General features: G+C 39.4%; 1 protein-coding gene across 2 annotated transcripts in view; it reads right to left on the bottom strand.

The window, feature by feature from the left end:
- dennd4a (DENN/MADD domain containing 4A) overlaps positions 1-14,472 on the bottom strand; it is a 28,893-nt gene extending 14,421 nt beyond the window's left edge. Inside the window, exons 1-14 of one of the 2 annotated variants that reach the window (XM_058388584.1) lie at positions 14,250-14,472; positions 8,922-9,266; positions 8,093-8,339; positions 7,716-7,785; positions 7,101-7,270; positions 6,014-6,252; positions 4,657-4,723; positions 4,486-4,544; positions 3,691-3,835; positions 3,401-3,576; positions 2,833-2,933; positions 1,943-2,164; positions 1,092-1,237; positions 704-730 (exon numbers count right to left, since the gene is read on the bottom strand). In XM_058388584.1, coding sequence (XP_058244567.1) covers positions 704-730; positions 1,092-1,237; positions 1,943-2,164; positions 2,833-2,933; positions 3,401-3,576; positions 3,691-3,835; positions 4,486-4,544; positions 4,657-4,723; positions 6,014-6,252; positions 7,101-7,270; positions 7,716-7,785; positions 8,093-8,339; positions 8,922-9,232 — 1,980 coding nt within the window. In that variant the 5' untranslated portion in view covers positions 9,233-9,266; positions 14,250-14,472. The remainder of the gene's footprint in view (positions 1-703; positions 731-1,091; positions 1,238-1,942; positions 2,165-2,832; positions 2,934-3,400; positions 3,577-3,690; positions 3,836-4,485; positions 4,545-4,656; positions 4,724-6,013; positions 6,253-7,100; positions 7,271-7,715; positions 7,786-8,092; positions 8,340-8,921; positions 9,267-14,249) is intronic. The other variant, XM_058388585.1, reaches the window with a different exon arrangement.
- Positions 14,473-14,923: the final 451 nt, after the last annotated feature.

Below are 14,923 nucleotides of genomic sequence, written 5' to 3'. Positions count from 1 at the left end.
CTTCCATTATCAGTGTACCGCTAAAGCACTGTCCTTGGCAGGCTTTAAATGGCAAAGGACGAGACAAGGCAGGCAATGACTTCGACTGTTTATGGCTCTAATGAACAGTGTGATCTGGAGCAGAGCCACCACCAGCTCTTTATTGGACGATTGGGAATGAGAAGAAAACAACTCATGGTTCATAGTGAATGAGAAATAAGTTGTATAGCACTTCTCAAGACTTTCAAAGCTAAACCTTTTAAAATGCTGCGTTTTCCATGAGAGAAACTTTGATAAGACAACCCGTCATTTAAAAAAATGTCATTTAATGGTTACATGTAGCTGGGGTGAGGAGAAATGGGTGGAGATGATGGAGCATATGAGGTGCATCCTGGCAGATTCAGTGTCTTGGCAGTAAAGCAGAAGCGCATCTGTTATGTATTGCACTCTAATGGTACTTTAATAACACATACCATCAGCACAAAGTCATACACAAACAACACACAGACTAATAGTCAGTCTGTATTGATAACCAGTTTCAATAAGAAAATATTGCAGAATGTGATCTTCTTCTTCTTCTTCTTCTTATTATTATTATTACTTTTAATAATCTCTAAAGAAAAATGCATGTTTCTCAAAGTCCAATCTAAGTAAACAAAAGAAGAATTCTTTAAAAAAACACTTTTTTACTCTTTATGAAAGACTACAAAATCTAGCTGCTTACCTTTCCTCCCTTTTCTGTGCCAAAGAGCTTTCCACGCAAGCAATAAATGCAGGGGTTAGATAAAAGAAAGGGAAAGAAAAATAGGCACAGAGGAGTGGGCAGAGTGAGAAGAGAAAGAAGAAAAACCGAGCATGTAACAGAGATTATCGATCTGAATTTACTGGCCTCACTGGCATAATTCTTGGGGAGCTTATATTCTTACTGTTCTTACAAGTCATTATATATATACAGTTTAGATCTTCACTAGGCATAATGCCTGGAATGTGGTCTAAAATTCTTTATTGAAGGAAAACACTTTATTGAAGCAAGAGTGGAGCTGGTGAAAATCTAGGCAAATATTTTTGTTTTTAAAAAAGACTAATGCAAAGAGTAATTTCAAAATTTCTACCTTGTCTACACAGTCATCAAAAAATGCCAAGCTTGCATCCTTATCGCTGACAAAGGAGCACTCCTCAATAAAGCGGATGAACATCTGAGTCTTGGTCATGAGGGAGTAAAACTTCTGGTGGGAACGATCACGGCTCTTCAAGAACCCTGCAGAAACCAGGAACCATTAATCCTTGTATCACTTTATTACATAGCACTGAATGTACTCTATGTTTGGGGATGCTCCTAACGTCAGGTGTATGTGTGTGCACAGATATGAGTCCAAATAAGTGACGAAGGTCATGTGACATTTCTCATATTTACCAAGGATCAGTCATTTTAGCATTCATAATTCACTCTGTTACATGCTTTAAAAATGGTCTGGAGTCCAGGATGCTCATGGCAAAACCTGATGTTGTCCTATGTCTTGTTATAGGATGTGCTGCATTGCGTTTTTAATGTTTCATTGTTTTTACATAGATTTTTTTAAAAAGTAATTTACGGTAACTTACACATTTTATGCAGAAAACTATGGAATGTAAATATATAATCATATCATCACATAAATAATCAACAGTCTTCTTTCAGGTTTGACTTGCTCCAGATTTCAACATTCAGCACAGCTGCAGAGCTCTCAATGAGTTCACTCAATGAATTCCAGTGGGCTTTTCCAGCAATAAACAAATCTTTGGAATTAAGATTTCATTGTTTTTGAACACTGAAATTTCCGCAGGGTTGACACTATTATAGCTGTCTGCATTTTTTGCTGTGGTTTTGCTTTCAAACCACAATACATCTGTTATCAGATTCAGTCTGCTCCTCAGAGTTTTGTGTTTAACCAAATCTAATTAAATAGTTGGATGAGAAGCCTACCTTGCAGGTCAAATAGAGAGCTGGCGTCGGTTGCTTTTTCAGAGGGCGCCTGAGTAATGGGAAGCAAGTAGGAGCGGTAACCCTTTAAGATAGCTGCCATGAAGCGCAGGAAGGCTTCTTGGATCTCTATCTCCAGTGACTGGAGACTCTTCCCGCCACTGCCAGGGTCCCGTTCACTCATGGAGACATCTATCTGGCCTTCCTCACGACTCAGCAAATAGTCTGCACAAAATTACACAAGCATACATAAGAAAGGTCAAATAGGCTCCAGTTCTATCTGATCTAGAGATACATTTTCCTGTTTTTTCAATAAAGCAAGTAACATTTGTATTAATGATGATAATTTAGTAGCAAATGTTTTAAAACATAAAATACAAGATTTTTCTTCTTAGACCATTCCTATCAAGACTGCAAAAAGACTAAACAGTCTAATAACATTACAACCATGTAAAGATTTATTGTTTTTACTATTGTCAGGCCATTAAGGGACATACATCATACTTTATGTACTTGCACATAATGTACTGTATAAGGCTGAGAAGTTTAACGGCCTTAAAAGAACTATCAGTCAGCCTGTAGATAACATCACAAGGCTAAACTGTCATACAGATATTGAATCTGTCGGTGGGAAGCACTGAACTCAAAGCTTCTCAAGGCTCCGTATTGTTACCTTGTTTTCTACTGTCAAATGGTAATAAAAAGCTGGATCAGTGATAAAATGATTCAGCGACATTTGAAAAAGGACATGCTATAACCTGCTATAACCTCTCAAACAGGTCTTTTTCTAGTGCAATCAACTGCACTTAATATGTCCTTGAATGGAAACTCAAAGATGAGGAAAAAGAGAAAAACTCTCCACATTGCTGACAGCATAGTAAATCCAGCCTCACCCTGCACCAGCTGTTGATGGAGATTGCTGAGGGTATTGATCAGACGTTTGCAGGCTTTCCTTGGCAGGATCTTCCATGTCAGGGCTCTGCGATCTTCTTTGCTGAAACCACAAGCACACAAGTTTATCATTAAAGGGAGGAAAAAAGCACAGAAAAGGTAAAGAGCACAGAAAATAGGAGATTGAGCCAAGAAACAAGACAGCAGAGTTGAAGACTATACCTCCTCCATAAACTCTTCAGCATTCTCCACCTGGCTGACAAACAGGACCATGTGGATACCAGATGTTCCACTGAATCTCTTATCTTTTACAGCGTGCTACTCATTTAACATTAATGTAAAGACCAGCAGGATTGAGAAAGCTTCTGGCTTCTGACATTATCGTTATAAGGAATCTCCCCAAGAAATCCTTGTCATAAATGAAAGCCAGTAAATGTGCTATGATGAAAAGGGAACAGGATTGGTATTTTTATGGAAGAGGTGAAGAAGTCAGATGAGCTTCAAGGGTCATTCTTCAAGAGACTCTCCCTGATGAGTTCAAAACTATGCACATGTCAAAAGGTCACTCACTGTGAGATGGTGTTGGTGTCCAGGTCCACGCAGCTGATGTCGGCCGGTGGCTCATACAGGTCAAAATAGCGTGAGTCCACACCAACTATGAAGGGGCATGGAGCACTGAGCACATCAGCCAGTGCCAGGGGGCACAGGGGAATGTATGGGCATGGCCAGTGGAAGGGAAAGATCATCTGCAAGCAATGCAATTCAGTGCTTTATTATGAGCTCAACAGAGAGCAATGAGTAGGAACTGTATAAGTAGATGTAAAACCCTGTATCTAAGAAGCCCTGCCGGCAGCACTTACTGACACAAGGGCCTCGGTAACGCTGGTCAGCACAGCCGGTCGCAGTGAATGCACCAGTATCTTGTGCTCGGTCACAGCCAGAACCAGCAGAGTCACTGCGTTTTTAGGACCCAAGTTTAGCAACAGTGTGGAGAGACTTCCACCACTGAGGGACAACAGAAAAGGGGAAGCACACATTCACATACAAACATGGTCAGGAAATATGCTTATGTTTTTCAATTACACATGAACTTGTCTTGAACTTGGAAGTGTCAGATTTTTATGAATGACTTTGTCACATTCATTTAAATGCTGCCTTTAAATTTAAAAACCTTAACATATTTAAGTGCATAAGTACATTAAAAAGCCTATAAATTTGGACAGTCATACACAGGGCAATCACTAGTAGGACTACACTGTGCATTTGTATCATAGTCTTAGTAATTTCTCAAGCATGTCAAACACGTTAGTAATATCGGTCATGCTAGCAATGTTTTATTTACCAGTGATTCAGGTCATATATCACTGATTTTTCATTTCACATTTCTAAGTGACCTGATCAACACACATATCCATCCCAATAAAGCATTAAGCATTAGCTTAATTCATCCTATTCATCCTATTCATAATATATAGTATGTAGAGACTAAACGTCTGATATGACACCATTTGTGATTTAATCATAGATAATTGTGACTTTCATCAAGCCTATTGGTATTACTTCAATTTGCTTGATACATTAACATTAGTAACATTCCAGTGACATTAGTACCATTCATTCTGATGGCCCTAGTAAACAGTGATTGTGAGACCTACCTCAGAGGCAGTGGAGATGAGACTGGCTGGCTCAGCATGAGATTATCGTGTGGCGATAACTGCAGAACAAACATTTAAACCACGTTACCCACCACTACTGCAAAATATTGGATAAATACAGAAAATGAATAAAAGGCAGAAAGCATCTTATAAAAGTCAGTTCGAACTCACCTGGACCAGAATGCGTGGTCTTTGTGAAGATGGGAACGGAACTTTGTGCATAAAATGAGAGATATGCCTGTAATAAAGATGGAGAGAAATACAATGACTAAATATAGCTGCACACCGCTATGGAGGGGTCAAGCACTAGATATATCACCACCTGGGGGGTCAAATGACACTAGAGACATTACAATTTTAGTTTCAGTTGAAGAGTTATGAGCACTTTTAAAAATACTTTACAGACTAAAATCTTTGTAGTGCTTGTAAACTCTGAGATTATCTATTAGCATAGGGTATTAATACAGAGTTTGATTGTTTTCTCTGAAATGTATAATTCTGGTCTAACTGATTACTCTTTTTTCTTAAGTGCAGTTAAAACAATATTTTTAAACACAATTTCTTCTAGAGATTTTGTTCACAATCTCACAGGAAAGGTTTTGTATGCATACATGGTAAGTCTCAATTTTGGGTCTAGAAGCATGCATGATACATAGTTGGATTTGTTTAAGGATCTAACCTTAGAAGCTCTCAAGGAACCAGGCAAAACATGTATCATGATGTGATGATTTTTAAAAACAAATGGGAAAAAACACACTTTTCCTTACTATCGGGACACCTAGAGTCAAATGAGATGAAACTAATAGTCTCTCAAGAACTCATTCTTGAGGTATTTAGCAAATTTGGCATGAAAAAGTCAAAGCGTTGGTGATGTCATCTCATGTCAGAGATCAGATGACATCAGAATTATGAATTTATTATAAATGGTTCCAGAGTAAAGAGAAAAAACATAGATTTTCATGATTTAGCACCCCAAAGTGCTCAGTGACATGAGAATATTTACTGAAATAGTCCCCCAGGGGACCCAAAAATATTCAATTTTTATGTTGTTCCATTAAGCCTTTATCAAGATTATGACCTCATTTCTTGTTTGGTGGCTTCACCATCAAATTCATTTGTGCGTTACAGGTCAAGGCTTTTCAGTTTTAAAACCCTTCGAATCTAATTCTGTTGTTGAGATCAGTCTGAAGATCACCTGAGCCAAATACGGTGACAACTGAACAAAAACTGTGGGCTCTGAACAGGAAAAAAACAGCAGAAATTCATGTGCTAAGGATTAATGTAGAAAAAGAATTTTTAAAAAGTAGCTTAAACATTTTATCCAGTGGTAATGCTAAATGTTAAGTGTGCCAAATTTCACAACTTTTACTACTACTGCTACTATAAACAGTTTAATAATAACACTGAGATCCAGCACCTTCTATGCTTAACCACTAATTATGTTTATTATGTCACGATTCATAAACAATATCTAAAACTGGAACAAAAAAAATAGCCCAAATACAGAGAGATTCAACAAAGCACTTACTTCTCAATGGGCAATGTGTGAGGCCCAGAAATTGAGTAGCGGTAGAGGAAGGTGAGGTAAGTGCGGAAAGCGTCAAAAAAAGGCCAATGAGAAAGAAGGCAGATGCTTTTGTTGGTGTGGACTGTCATAGAGTCCTCAGCCCTCAGGCCATTGGCTTGTAGGCCGAGCTGTGCACGCTGTCTATCAGTCAAACGCTCTTCTGGGTACACCTCATAAAACTGGATCGCTGCACCATAAACCTAGACATGCAAAGACATCAATCAATCAAATAATTGTCCGAAGCTGCCATCACAATAAAGTAAACACATCACAGCTCTCACTAGTGAGCTACATGTCTTATCAAATTAATCAAGTGCATGAGATGAAAGGCTTTAATCTATTTCTGCGACTGAGTCCAAAAATATATCCAAAGCATGAAAAATCAAATCTTAGAGACGGCCCCTTGAGAGATGCAATTTTGTTGTTTTGGCTTCGTTTTTCTATTCATAGAAGAAAGCAATATCTAGGGGTAGTTTTTGCTTCTTTGAAGTCGCTACCTAAATGAGGCAGAATTAAGCAACATGAATAGGCTGAGGATTAATGTGCTTGTAGAGGGAGCAGGAGGGCTGCACTGAAGTAATCACTGGTTCAAATTTACTCTCTGCCAACCCTGAGACTGGTGCATACAAAATTACCAGCATACTCAAGCACTTTTCCCAGTATTTATCCACAACATCTGTAGTATATGTGATGGACAATCTTTTTTCACAATTAGTGTCACTGTACTGAGAAAAGAACAATAGTGAAAGGCAGCTGTTAAATTTGCAGTATACAATTTATGTAAAGATCTGGTGGTGTATATGAGTGATAATAAAGAACTTCTTTGTTTTAAAAATCCAATTTTAAGAGGATAAATTCTACAGATTTAAAGCTTAATTTGCAAATACCTGAAGACTGAGGAATTCATTCCAGCATTACATGCCCTACATTTATACATTAGATTAAACTGGTTTTACATACTTTCCTCTGTCAATAATTATGCATTAAAACGTTTGTCTTTGCTAATATGGTTGAAAAACCCTGGAGTTTTAGACATTTCTGCATTTACCTTCTCTCCAGAAGCTCCGGTGAGAACGAAGGTGGAGAACACAGGGAGAGAGTATTTTGTTTGAGACGGCCAGCACTCTATGGACGCTCCCATTGGTAGACAGAAGAGGGGCACTGACTCTGGCAAAGGGAACGACTCATAGTCTTCTTCCGGGTACCGGGACAGCAGGCCTAAAAGAGCCAACAAATATCACTCTCAGCACTTCTAACAAAAAGTCTGCTTTCCTCAGCACAAGTGATCAATACCACACAGGCTGTAAGTGCTTAGTATTGTCTTCCACATGAAAGGCTTATTAGAACCAATGTGTTGGAACTAGAAACTGACTCTCTTCATACTGTGCTGCACTGTCCAACTATAACAAAACAACACTATCCCCATGAGCAGAACATGTTCGGGCAAAAAACAGCTGTATGATGATTTCATATCCCGTCACCCTAGGAGAGTATCACATATATCATGACCACCACCCATTTCTTCCCATCTCTCTGAGGAGGTAATATCACACTGCTGCACTGTGCTGTTTCTGACTGATGCTTACTAATTAAACAAAAGAAAATTATTTCCCAACTATTGCTAAACACAATATTTGATATGAGTATGTTTTGTTCAACAAACCTGCTTTGAATGCAAGTGTGTTCGTCTTGGCCAAAGACTTTTTGTAGCAAAGGTACACAGAAGACCCCCACTGAATAGGGAAACAAAACAGACAAAAACACCCTAAATTACTCTAAATAATGAATTATGAGGTTTTCACGTTTTTGTAGGAGAAACACAGAGTGTAAGGAACAACAATACAGCAACTGAAACCTACATTAGCCATGTTTACCAAGCTGCTGAAAGTTAATCCTGTAGCAGCAACACTGCTGTTTTAGCATTTGTTATGTGTGGCTTAAATAGCACTGAGTTATTCTACTGCACAACTCTGCCAAGGTCTACACATAATTGTTTGTGTAATCACATGCTCAGCAAGTGAGGAAAGTGAAGCTGCTAACCATGCTGCTGTTCAGGTTTTTGTCCACTTTGCAGAAGGCATATGGTGGTGTTTCTCCTTTGCCAGGAACAATAACACAAATGTCTGTGACAGCCAATGTGGCGTGAGAATGACACTCGGGTGCACGGCGGTACGTGATGTAGATTCTCTGTGAGGAAGAGCTGCTGATGTTGGCAGAGCGACCAGAAGGCGTGGTTTGGATGATGTGACATCCCGGCTTCAACTTCTCCCTCCACTCAAAGAGGACACTGGGAAATAATTACAGGAAAATAATCATTCTGAGGCACAGATGCTCCAAATTATGTATATACTTATAAAATTATGAAATTACACTACAGTATGAAAGCTGTTTGGAAACTTGTCTAAAATTGTCATGCAAATCCTCTCCAATTCCCATAAAAGTAATTGAGTGAATCATTTTAGCTAAATCAATGGTGTTTTTCCAATACAAAGGATTTGCCTGCGATATGATCTTTTGGCTTTTCCCTTTATTACTGCTTTTGTAATGCTTCAAAAAGCAATGTAACTAAAATGTTATTGATGGAGCTACAAACCTTAAAATGCTGAACAGATAAATCACATAATAACTGCTCAGTGGTACAAAAGACTGTGCTAATCACTAAGCCCTTATTTCCAAAATATTGAGATTGTCAGAGATTTCTGAACAGACCTAATAGTTATTTACTTTAGCAGTAATTGCTGAAGGAAACATTGCTGTACTAAGACGCTGCTATTATCTATTTCTCTGACTCCTATAATATGCCTATTACGATCGGCTCCTGTAATTTGGAGCTCATTGTAATGGCTAAGGGTAAACAGAAATGACTCACCCAAGGTCAGTGAGAGGCGGCTTGTCTCGTCCTCGCCTGTAGCACAGGAAGATCTGTGGACCAATGATACTGCCTCCATTCAGCTCAGCGGGAAGGCCTGAGGGAGTGTACTCGATGCAGGTGTAGCCCTGCGGCACCTCCTCGCCCTGAGAGCGAAACACCACCGCCACATCTGTGATTGGAGCCTCGACTAGAGCTGAGCTCCTCTGGCAGCTTTCATTGCATGTTATGTCGTCTTCAAAGGGCTCTGAAGACTCAGTAAGGCCCGCCACCACAAAGTAGTCTGCTACACGTGGGCTTTTGTCCTCCATCTTCTAGCTTCCCCATAGAGAGAGAACAGTAAAGCTGGGAGAAGGGGGAGAGATGGAGAAAGTGAGAGATGGGGTAACCACACACATAAGAAAGTAGGGCATGCAGGATCTATGTTACAGGATGTTGCTCACTTTAGAAAGTTATGTGAAACTTAACTAGCAGGGGCTGCCTATGCCAGCTGAAGAAATAAAACATTCTACCAGCAGGCAGTACCTCAACACTGCTGACTTTCGAAACAATGGTAATGTTTTGTACAAAACTATGACTAAGAATGACTAAGCTGCAAATGGTCTATCTACAGTAACAATAATTTAGAATACAAAAGGAATTCCAGTAGATCCCTTATTATTATCCCTTAATATTTCACTGAAAGACGTTTTAAAAAGCTGACCTGTGGGTTTTAGAGAAAAGCAACAAGTAAAATTGTTGTTTTGTACATTAAAAATTCACATCAAGCATAAAGTTACAGAACTCAATCGGCAACTTTCTCTGATCTAGATCCATGACTGCATTCCTAATGCTTGGGAAACAGTTCAAACATCTAGCATACCATTTTATTACACAAATCTACACACACACACACACACACACACACACACGCACACACACGCACGCACGCACGCACACACACGCACGCACGCACGCACACACACAAACTAAAACTGTTTCATATACCACGGTCATTGTAATAGACCATATGGATGCAATTATCAATAATCCCTACTGTGCATAACATGAGATTTCTAACTGTATAAGCTGTACATTTTCTAAGGCGTTTGTTCAAGTAGTAATTAAATAAATGTGTTATGTAAAGAAAACAGTATACATGAAGCAGGATTTCATTGTTGAGATAGTGGAACTGTCGCTCAAAAACAACAAACATTTCTATTAAGGATGCCACAAGCATCTCAGAACGTCCTGAAAATTGGCCAATGCAGAGGAATTTACAGCACACATGTACAAGTGCCTCCACACCGGAGAGTACAGCCCTGTGTAACCAGCTGAGTGTGACTGATTCTCTCTATCGCTGCTTCATGGTGCCATAAATAGCAAGGAGAGTGTGCACCAGCACTATGTGTGGCTTGATACATGCACACATAAAACCCCCCACTGTTGCTTAGAATTATATTCACATATTGTGTAGTTTCTGCCTGGTGCAGATCTAATGTTTGTTTAATAATCACTGGTCATGAATGGGTGTAACCGGTATAATCCACCAAGACTTATCGTCATACACAAGATCCCTGAACATTACGAATTTTAATTGGCATAATACAAAAATTATTACATTCATCAATCTAATTTCCAGAATCTATTAAGTATCTCTTACAAATACCCTTAAAATTAAAGATTTGTGCGTCACACAGTCAAAAGCCAGGAATAACAGGGTTTTAAGCTGTACTGCTGTCTCATGATACTCAATACATCTTAATATTGTTGACTTCATAAGGTAACAGTAATAGGCCATAGTCAGGCGTTTGTCCAGGATCAGTTTACAGGCTGCTGAGCATCATCACCAGCACTGACACAGCAGATGAGCACTTTCCCTGGCTCTCTGTAGCTTTGGAGGTAATGGCTTTGTGGTTTGCATTATGGAGCAGCAGTGTCACGGGACAGAGTTTAAGAGCTTGGGGGGGGGACCCTGACCTTTTGACTAACTCCTCCTGGTTGAATAAAGAGTTAGTCCACCTCTTTGTTTTATTAAACTGGTCAGCTAAAGAGAGAGCAAAAGCCTATATGTCTTATGATAGATTTGAGGATGAGCAAAAAATAACTAATTGAAATGCTTGGAAACAGACTCACAGATTAAGGACTATGGCCCTAATCCAGCTCAAAGCTAGAGACACATCTAAGAACACGTGCTCCCACTGCCTCATTTAGGACGTCAGTGTGCATTCCAATTCATTTTGGTGCTGTTTAATTTTGAATCTTTAAATCAAATTGCTCTGAGTTGGAGGCGCAATAGAAAAGCAACAGCATTTCTGACGTTCTTTCTGAGCAAACCAACACGAAGCCACCCACTTACAAAGCTCTCTGTTCCCAGATCCACCTACATCTCTGCGCATCTCCGACCACAGAGTGTTTCAAACTACACCGAAAACATGAAGGTGAAAATGTAGCAGATGTGTCACAAGTTAAGCGAGAGATTTTGGATTAAATATAGAGACATAATCTCTTGGACCAGCAACCACGCCATCCGCCGGGGCTGGCAGTGTGAGCAGAGAAATCATAATCCTCACCATGGCAACAATGGTGCATAAATAAATAAATAAATAAATATAACGCAGCAAATATTTGTTATTTAGTGTTGTGCAAAGAAAAAGAAAACAATATTCAAAATGAGTATGCACATTATATGTTAACTAATGTTAGGAGAAGGACATAGTGTCTAATTATTATTTTAAGCCCGGATGTCAAGTGTTTTAGTCTGATCATATAAAAAATAAATAAATGCATAATTAATTAAAATAAATGCATAATTTAACATTCAATCTACTTTCAGGTTCCTGCCATTCCTGCCAATTATAGAACAATGTCAAATATGATATGACAGAGAAGTGAATGTCATAAATAAATAAATTTCATGAATAAGTGAAGCCCAGCAAAGTCTTCAGGTAAACAACATTTATGTCATTCAAGGAACGTAAGTTCCTGAGCGTGATTCATGCTGTGACAAAAATGGGCAAGCACTGACAGGAAGTTGCTGCCTGATTGAGAAACACCACAGCAGCATCACACAGAGACATCGAGATGGAGGAATGTCCGGAAGCATGCTGGAAGCTGAGCATTTCATCACAAACTCCTACACGGCGGAAATCCTGCCAAGGAGAACCTGCGTAACTAAGACACTGAATGCGTATGTGCAATCTGCCTCCTTGGATGGCTTAATAAAGAATAGGGAACTCGTCTGCTCAAATGATGACTGGTTTCCGGACCATCTCTAAGGAACTGTGCAACAGAATCAACTGACCTCAGAATATTACTCTAGTTCTCTTTTCTCTCTAAACTGACTCGGTTAGGGTGAATCACACTGCTGAATTATGAAAAAAAAAACTTGGAAACCAGCTTTAAATAAAACTGCTGTACAAGTTCAGTTTTAGCAGTAAACCAGGTGAAATGGTCATTTTGGGCAAATAAATGTAATACAGGCTTTTTAAGCACACTCCTAACTGTCCTAAACATAGACAGTACTGGGAGTGCACATTAGTGACTTCAATTATGCCATTATGAAAAAAGATGATTTCACTGGAGATAATGGAGGGGCCATGGTGCAGCAGCATGCCCTCTTCCACTATTGTTTATCTTTACTCTCAGAGGGACTTCCTCATGTCTACTACAAAATTCTCTACCATCTTGTGGCTCTGAGATGGCTACAGATAGGCCAACACTGTCAAAAACAATGTATCTGAAGCCATACAGCTGTTTTAAAGCTGGATTTGTTGGCACAGGGCCAGCGCCTTCTGCACTAGGGAGGTTCCTACTAACACACTGCTTTGGAGCAGTAGGGAGGCCAAGGGGAGAATGCAGGAAGCAGGAATTCATACAGCACATTTGGCCAAGCATCTGGTCCTGCTTAAGCCACAGAGGTGGACATCTGACTCCTCGGCACCATGAAGAGACACAAGCAGACATCTGCATACTTAGGAAAGAAGGCAGCCAAGCTATTTCCAACCAAAAATGTTTTGTCTGGCAGATCTGGGTTACAGGAAAGACATTAAACTGTGTTTCTTCTACAGAAAGCAGTCTGATTTACACCTGATGAGTGCTCAACAATGTTTAAAGCTGCACTCACACACTGAGGTTGGTCGCGAATGATGAATATAATTCAATTGAAAATGGGGTGTTGCCTCCCACAGGCTATAAAAATACACAGAACCTGCACAGTTTTGGGGGAAAAACAAAATATGGCAACATGGCTAATGCCTTTAGTGAACATACCAGAAAGAAGACATGTGATGAGATGTTAGACTATACATTTTAGGAATCAAGCAGCTAAGATTCAGACAAGGCTGCTTGCTAGACCAGTGTGGGCTGGCAAGAGTGACCACAAAAATCTCATCAGCTGGAATGAAAAACAATGTAAGCCAGCATACGAGTGAACTCCTCTGGGTGGGGTGCCTGGTCAGTTACGACTAAAAATGAAATAAAGAAACTTGCAAAAAGACGGTAAACATTTTCCAAAATACATAACTATAACTAATGCATTTGAACAACATGCAAGCATCTAACACACACACACACACAGGGAATTCCTCAGTAATCAGAAACTGCCTAGGAGGTATAAAGGCACAATCTCTTCAATTTTATTCAATTTAGCAACTTCTAATGAGGCTGTTATGCAAGTGAATAAACATATGGTTTCAATAAGAACTACACTTATATTAACTACACTTTTAATAAGAAAGTAAAAGGCTGTTGTTGTCAATGAATCAAAACAATCCTGTCAACCACCCATTAAAGACCCACAGGGAATGTTTACATACCCCGTCACTAATGGACTAAAGCAGCACTGGTCTGCAAAATCGTGCCGAAAAACAGAAAGAAAAACACACATATAAACACAGATAGTGCTTTGTGTTAGATATTGAGGACCAGGTAAGAAAGAAGATAGACGCGATGACAAGCAAGGCTCAGAATAATTTGTAATCATTTAAGATATGATTATATATATATATATATATATATATATATATATATATATATATATATATATATATAGAGAGAGAGAGAGAGAGAGAGAGAGAGAGAGAGAGAGAGAGAGAATATGAGATTCTGGGGACTTCAGGGGGAATTCAGAGGGGGACTTCAGATCTGATGCATGTACTGAACGTCAACACAATACAAAAGCGAAATCAGCGCATCATGGACGTGTTACTGCTCACCACGACCGACATCACCGCTCTCTCAGTTATATACCTATATACCACCGGTGAGGTAATTAATACGGGGTAAACATGTTACCAACAAATAACAATAAAAAATAAGAAAACATTTTCAGCATCTAAATCCACTTACGGTGTCAGTAGAGCTGCGCTGTGATGATCACTTCATAGAAGCTCAGCCGCCTTCTTATTCAGCTTGGATCGTTAGTGATTCTTCACCGTATCTTCCATTTCACAAACAAACAAATAAACCAATGTAAATGTTCATGTAGTAAATGCTGTATTTTGCGACACAGCCGTCACCACATCCTCACGCCTGGCCGCTTTGGGATGCGCTGGGCTGGATTCTCGCGCACGCGCTTATCAGAACCTGCTGGCGCCGACCACGTGACTGCCAGCAAACGGCGAGTACGTCACACCTCATCTGGCTCTGAGGAAGAGCGAGCACGAGCACCAGGACTTACATCCACACTGATGACAAGCTCTGGAGAACTTAGAGCATATCTACATTAGAGCATGATGGATCTTCTTGTTTTATTCGCGCGCGCTTATATGTGTAATGTGTGAGGACAGATTATTGTATTACTTTTTATGTTTTTGTGTGTTGTATCCTGTAACTGACAAAGCTGCTGTAACACAAGAATTTCCCTCATGTAATCAATAAAGTCTATCTATCTATCTATCTATCTATCTATCTATCTATCTATCTATACAAATCATATCACTAACGTTTTATTCTGGATCACATAATCTGACAGTTGATCTCTTATAAGTCAGACAGAATCCAGCGTATAGAGGCTGGGTGAA

This window comes from Hemibagrus wyckioides, linkage group LG04, assembly GCF_019097595.1.
Source record: "Hemibagrus wyckioides isolate EC202008001 linkage group LG04, SWU_Hwy_1.0, whole genome shotgun sequence".
NCBI classification, from domain to species: Eukaryota; Metazoa; Chordata; class Actinopteri; order Siluriformes; family Bagridae; genus Hemibagrus; species Hemibagrus wyckioides.
This window is presented reverse-complemented; position numbering and strand designations above follow the sequence as displayed.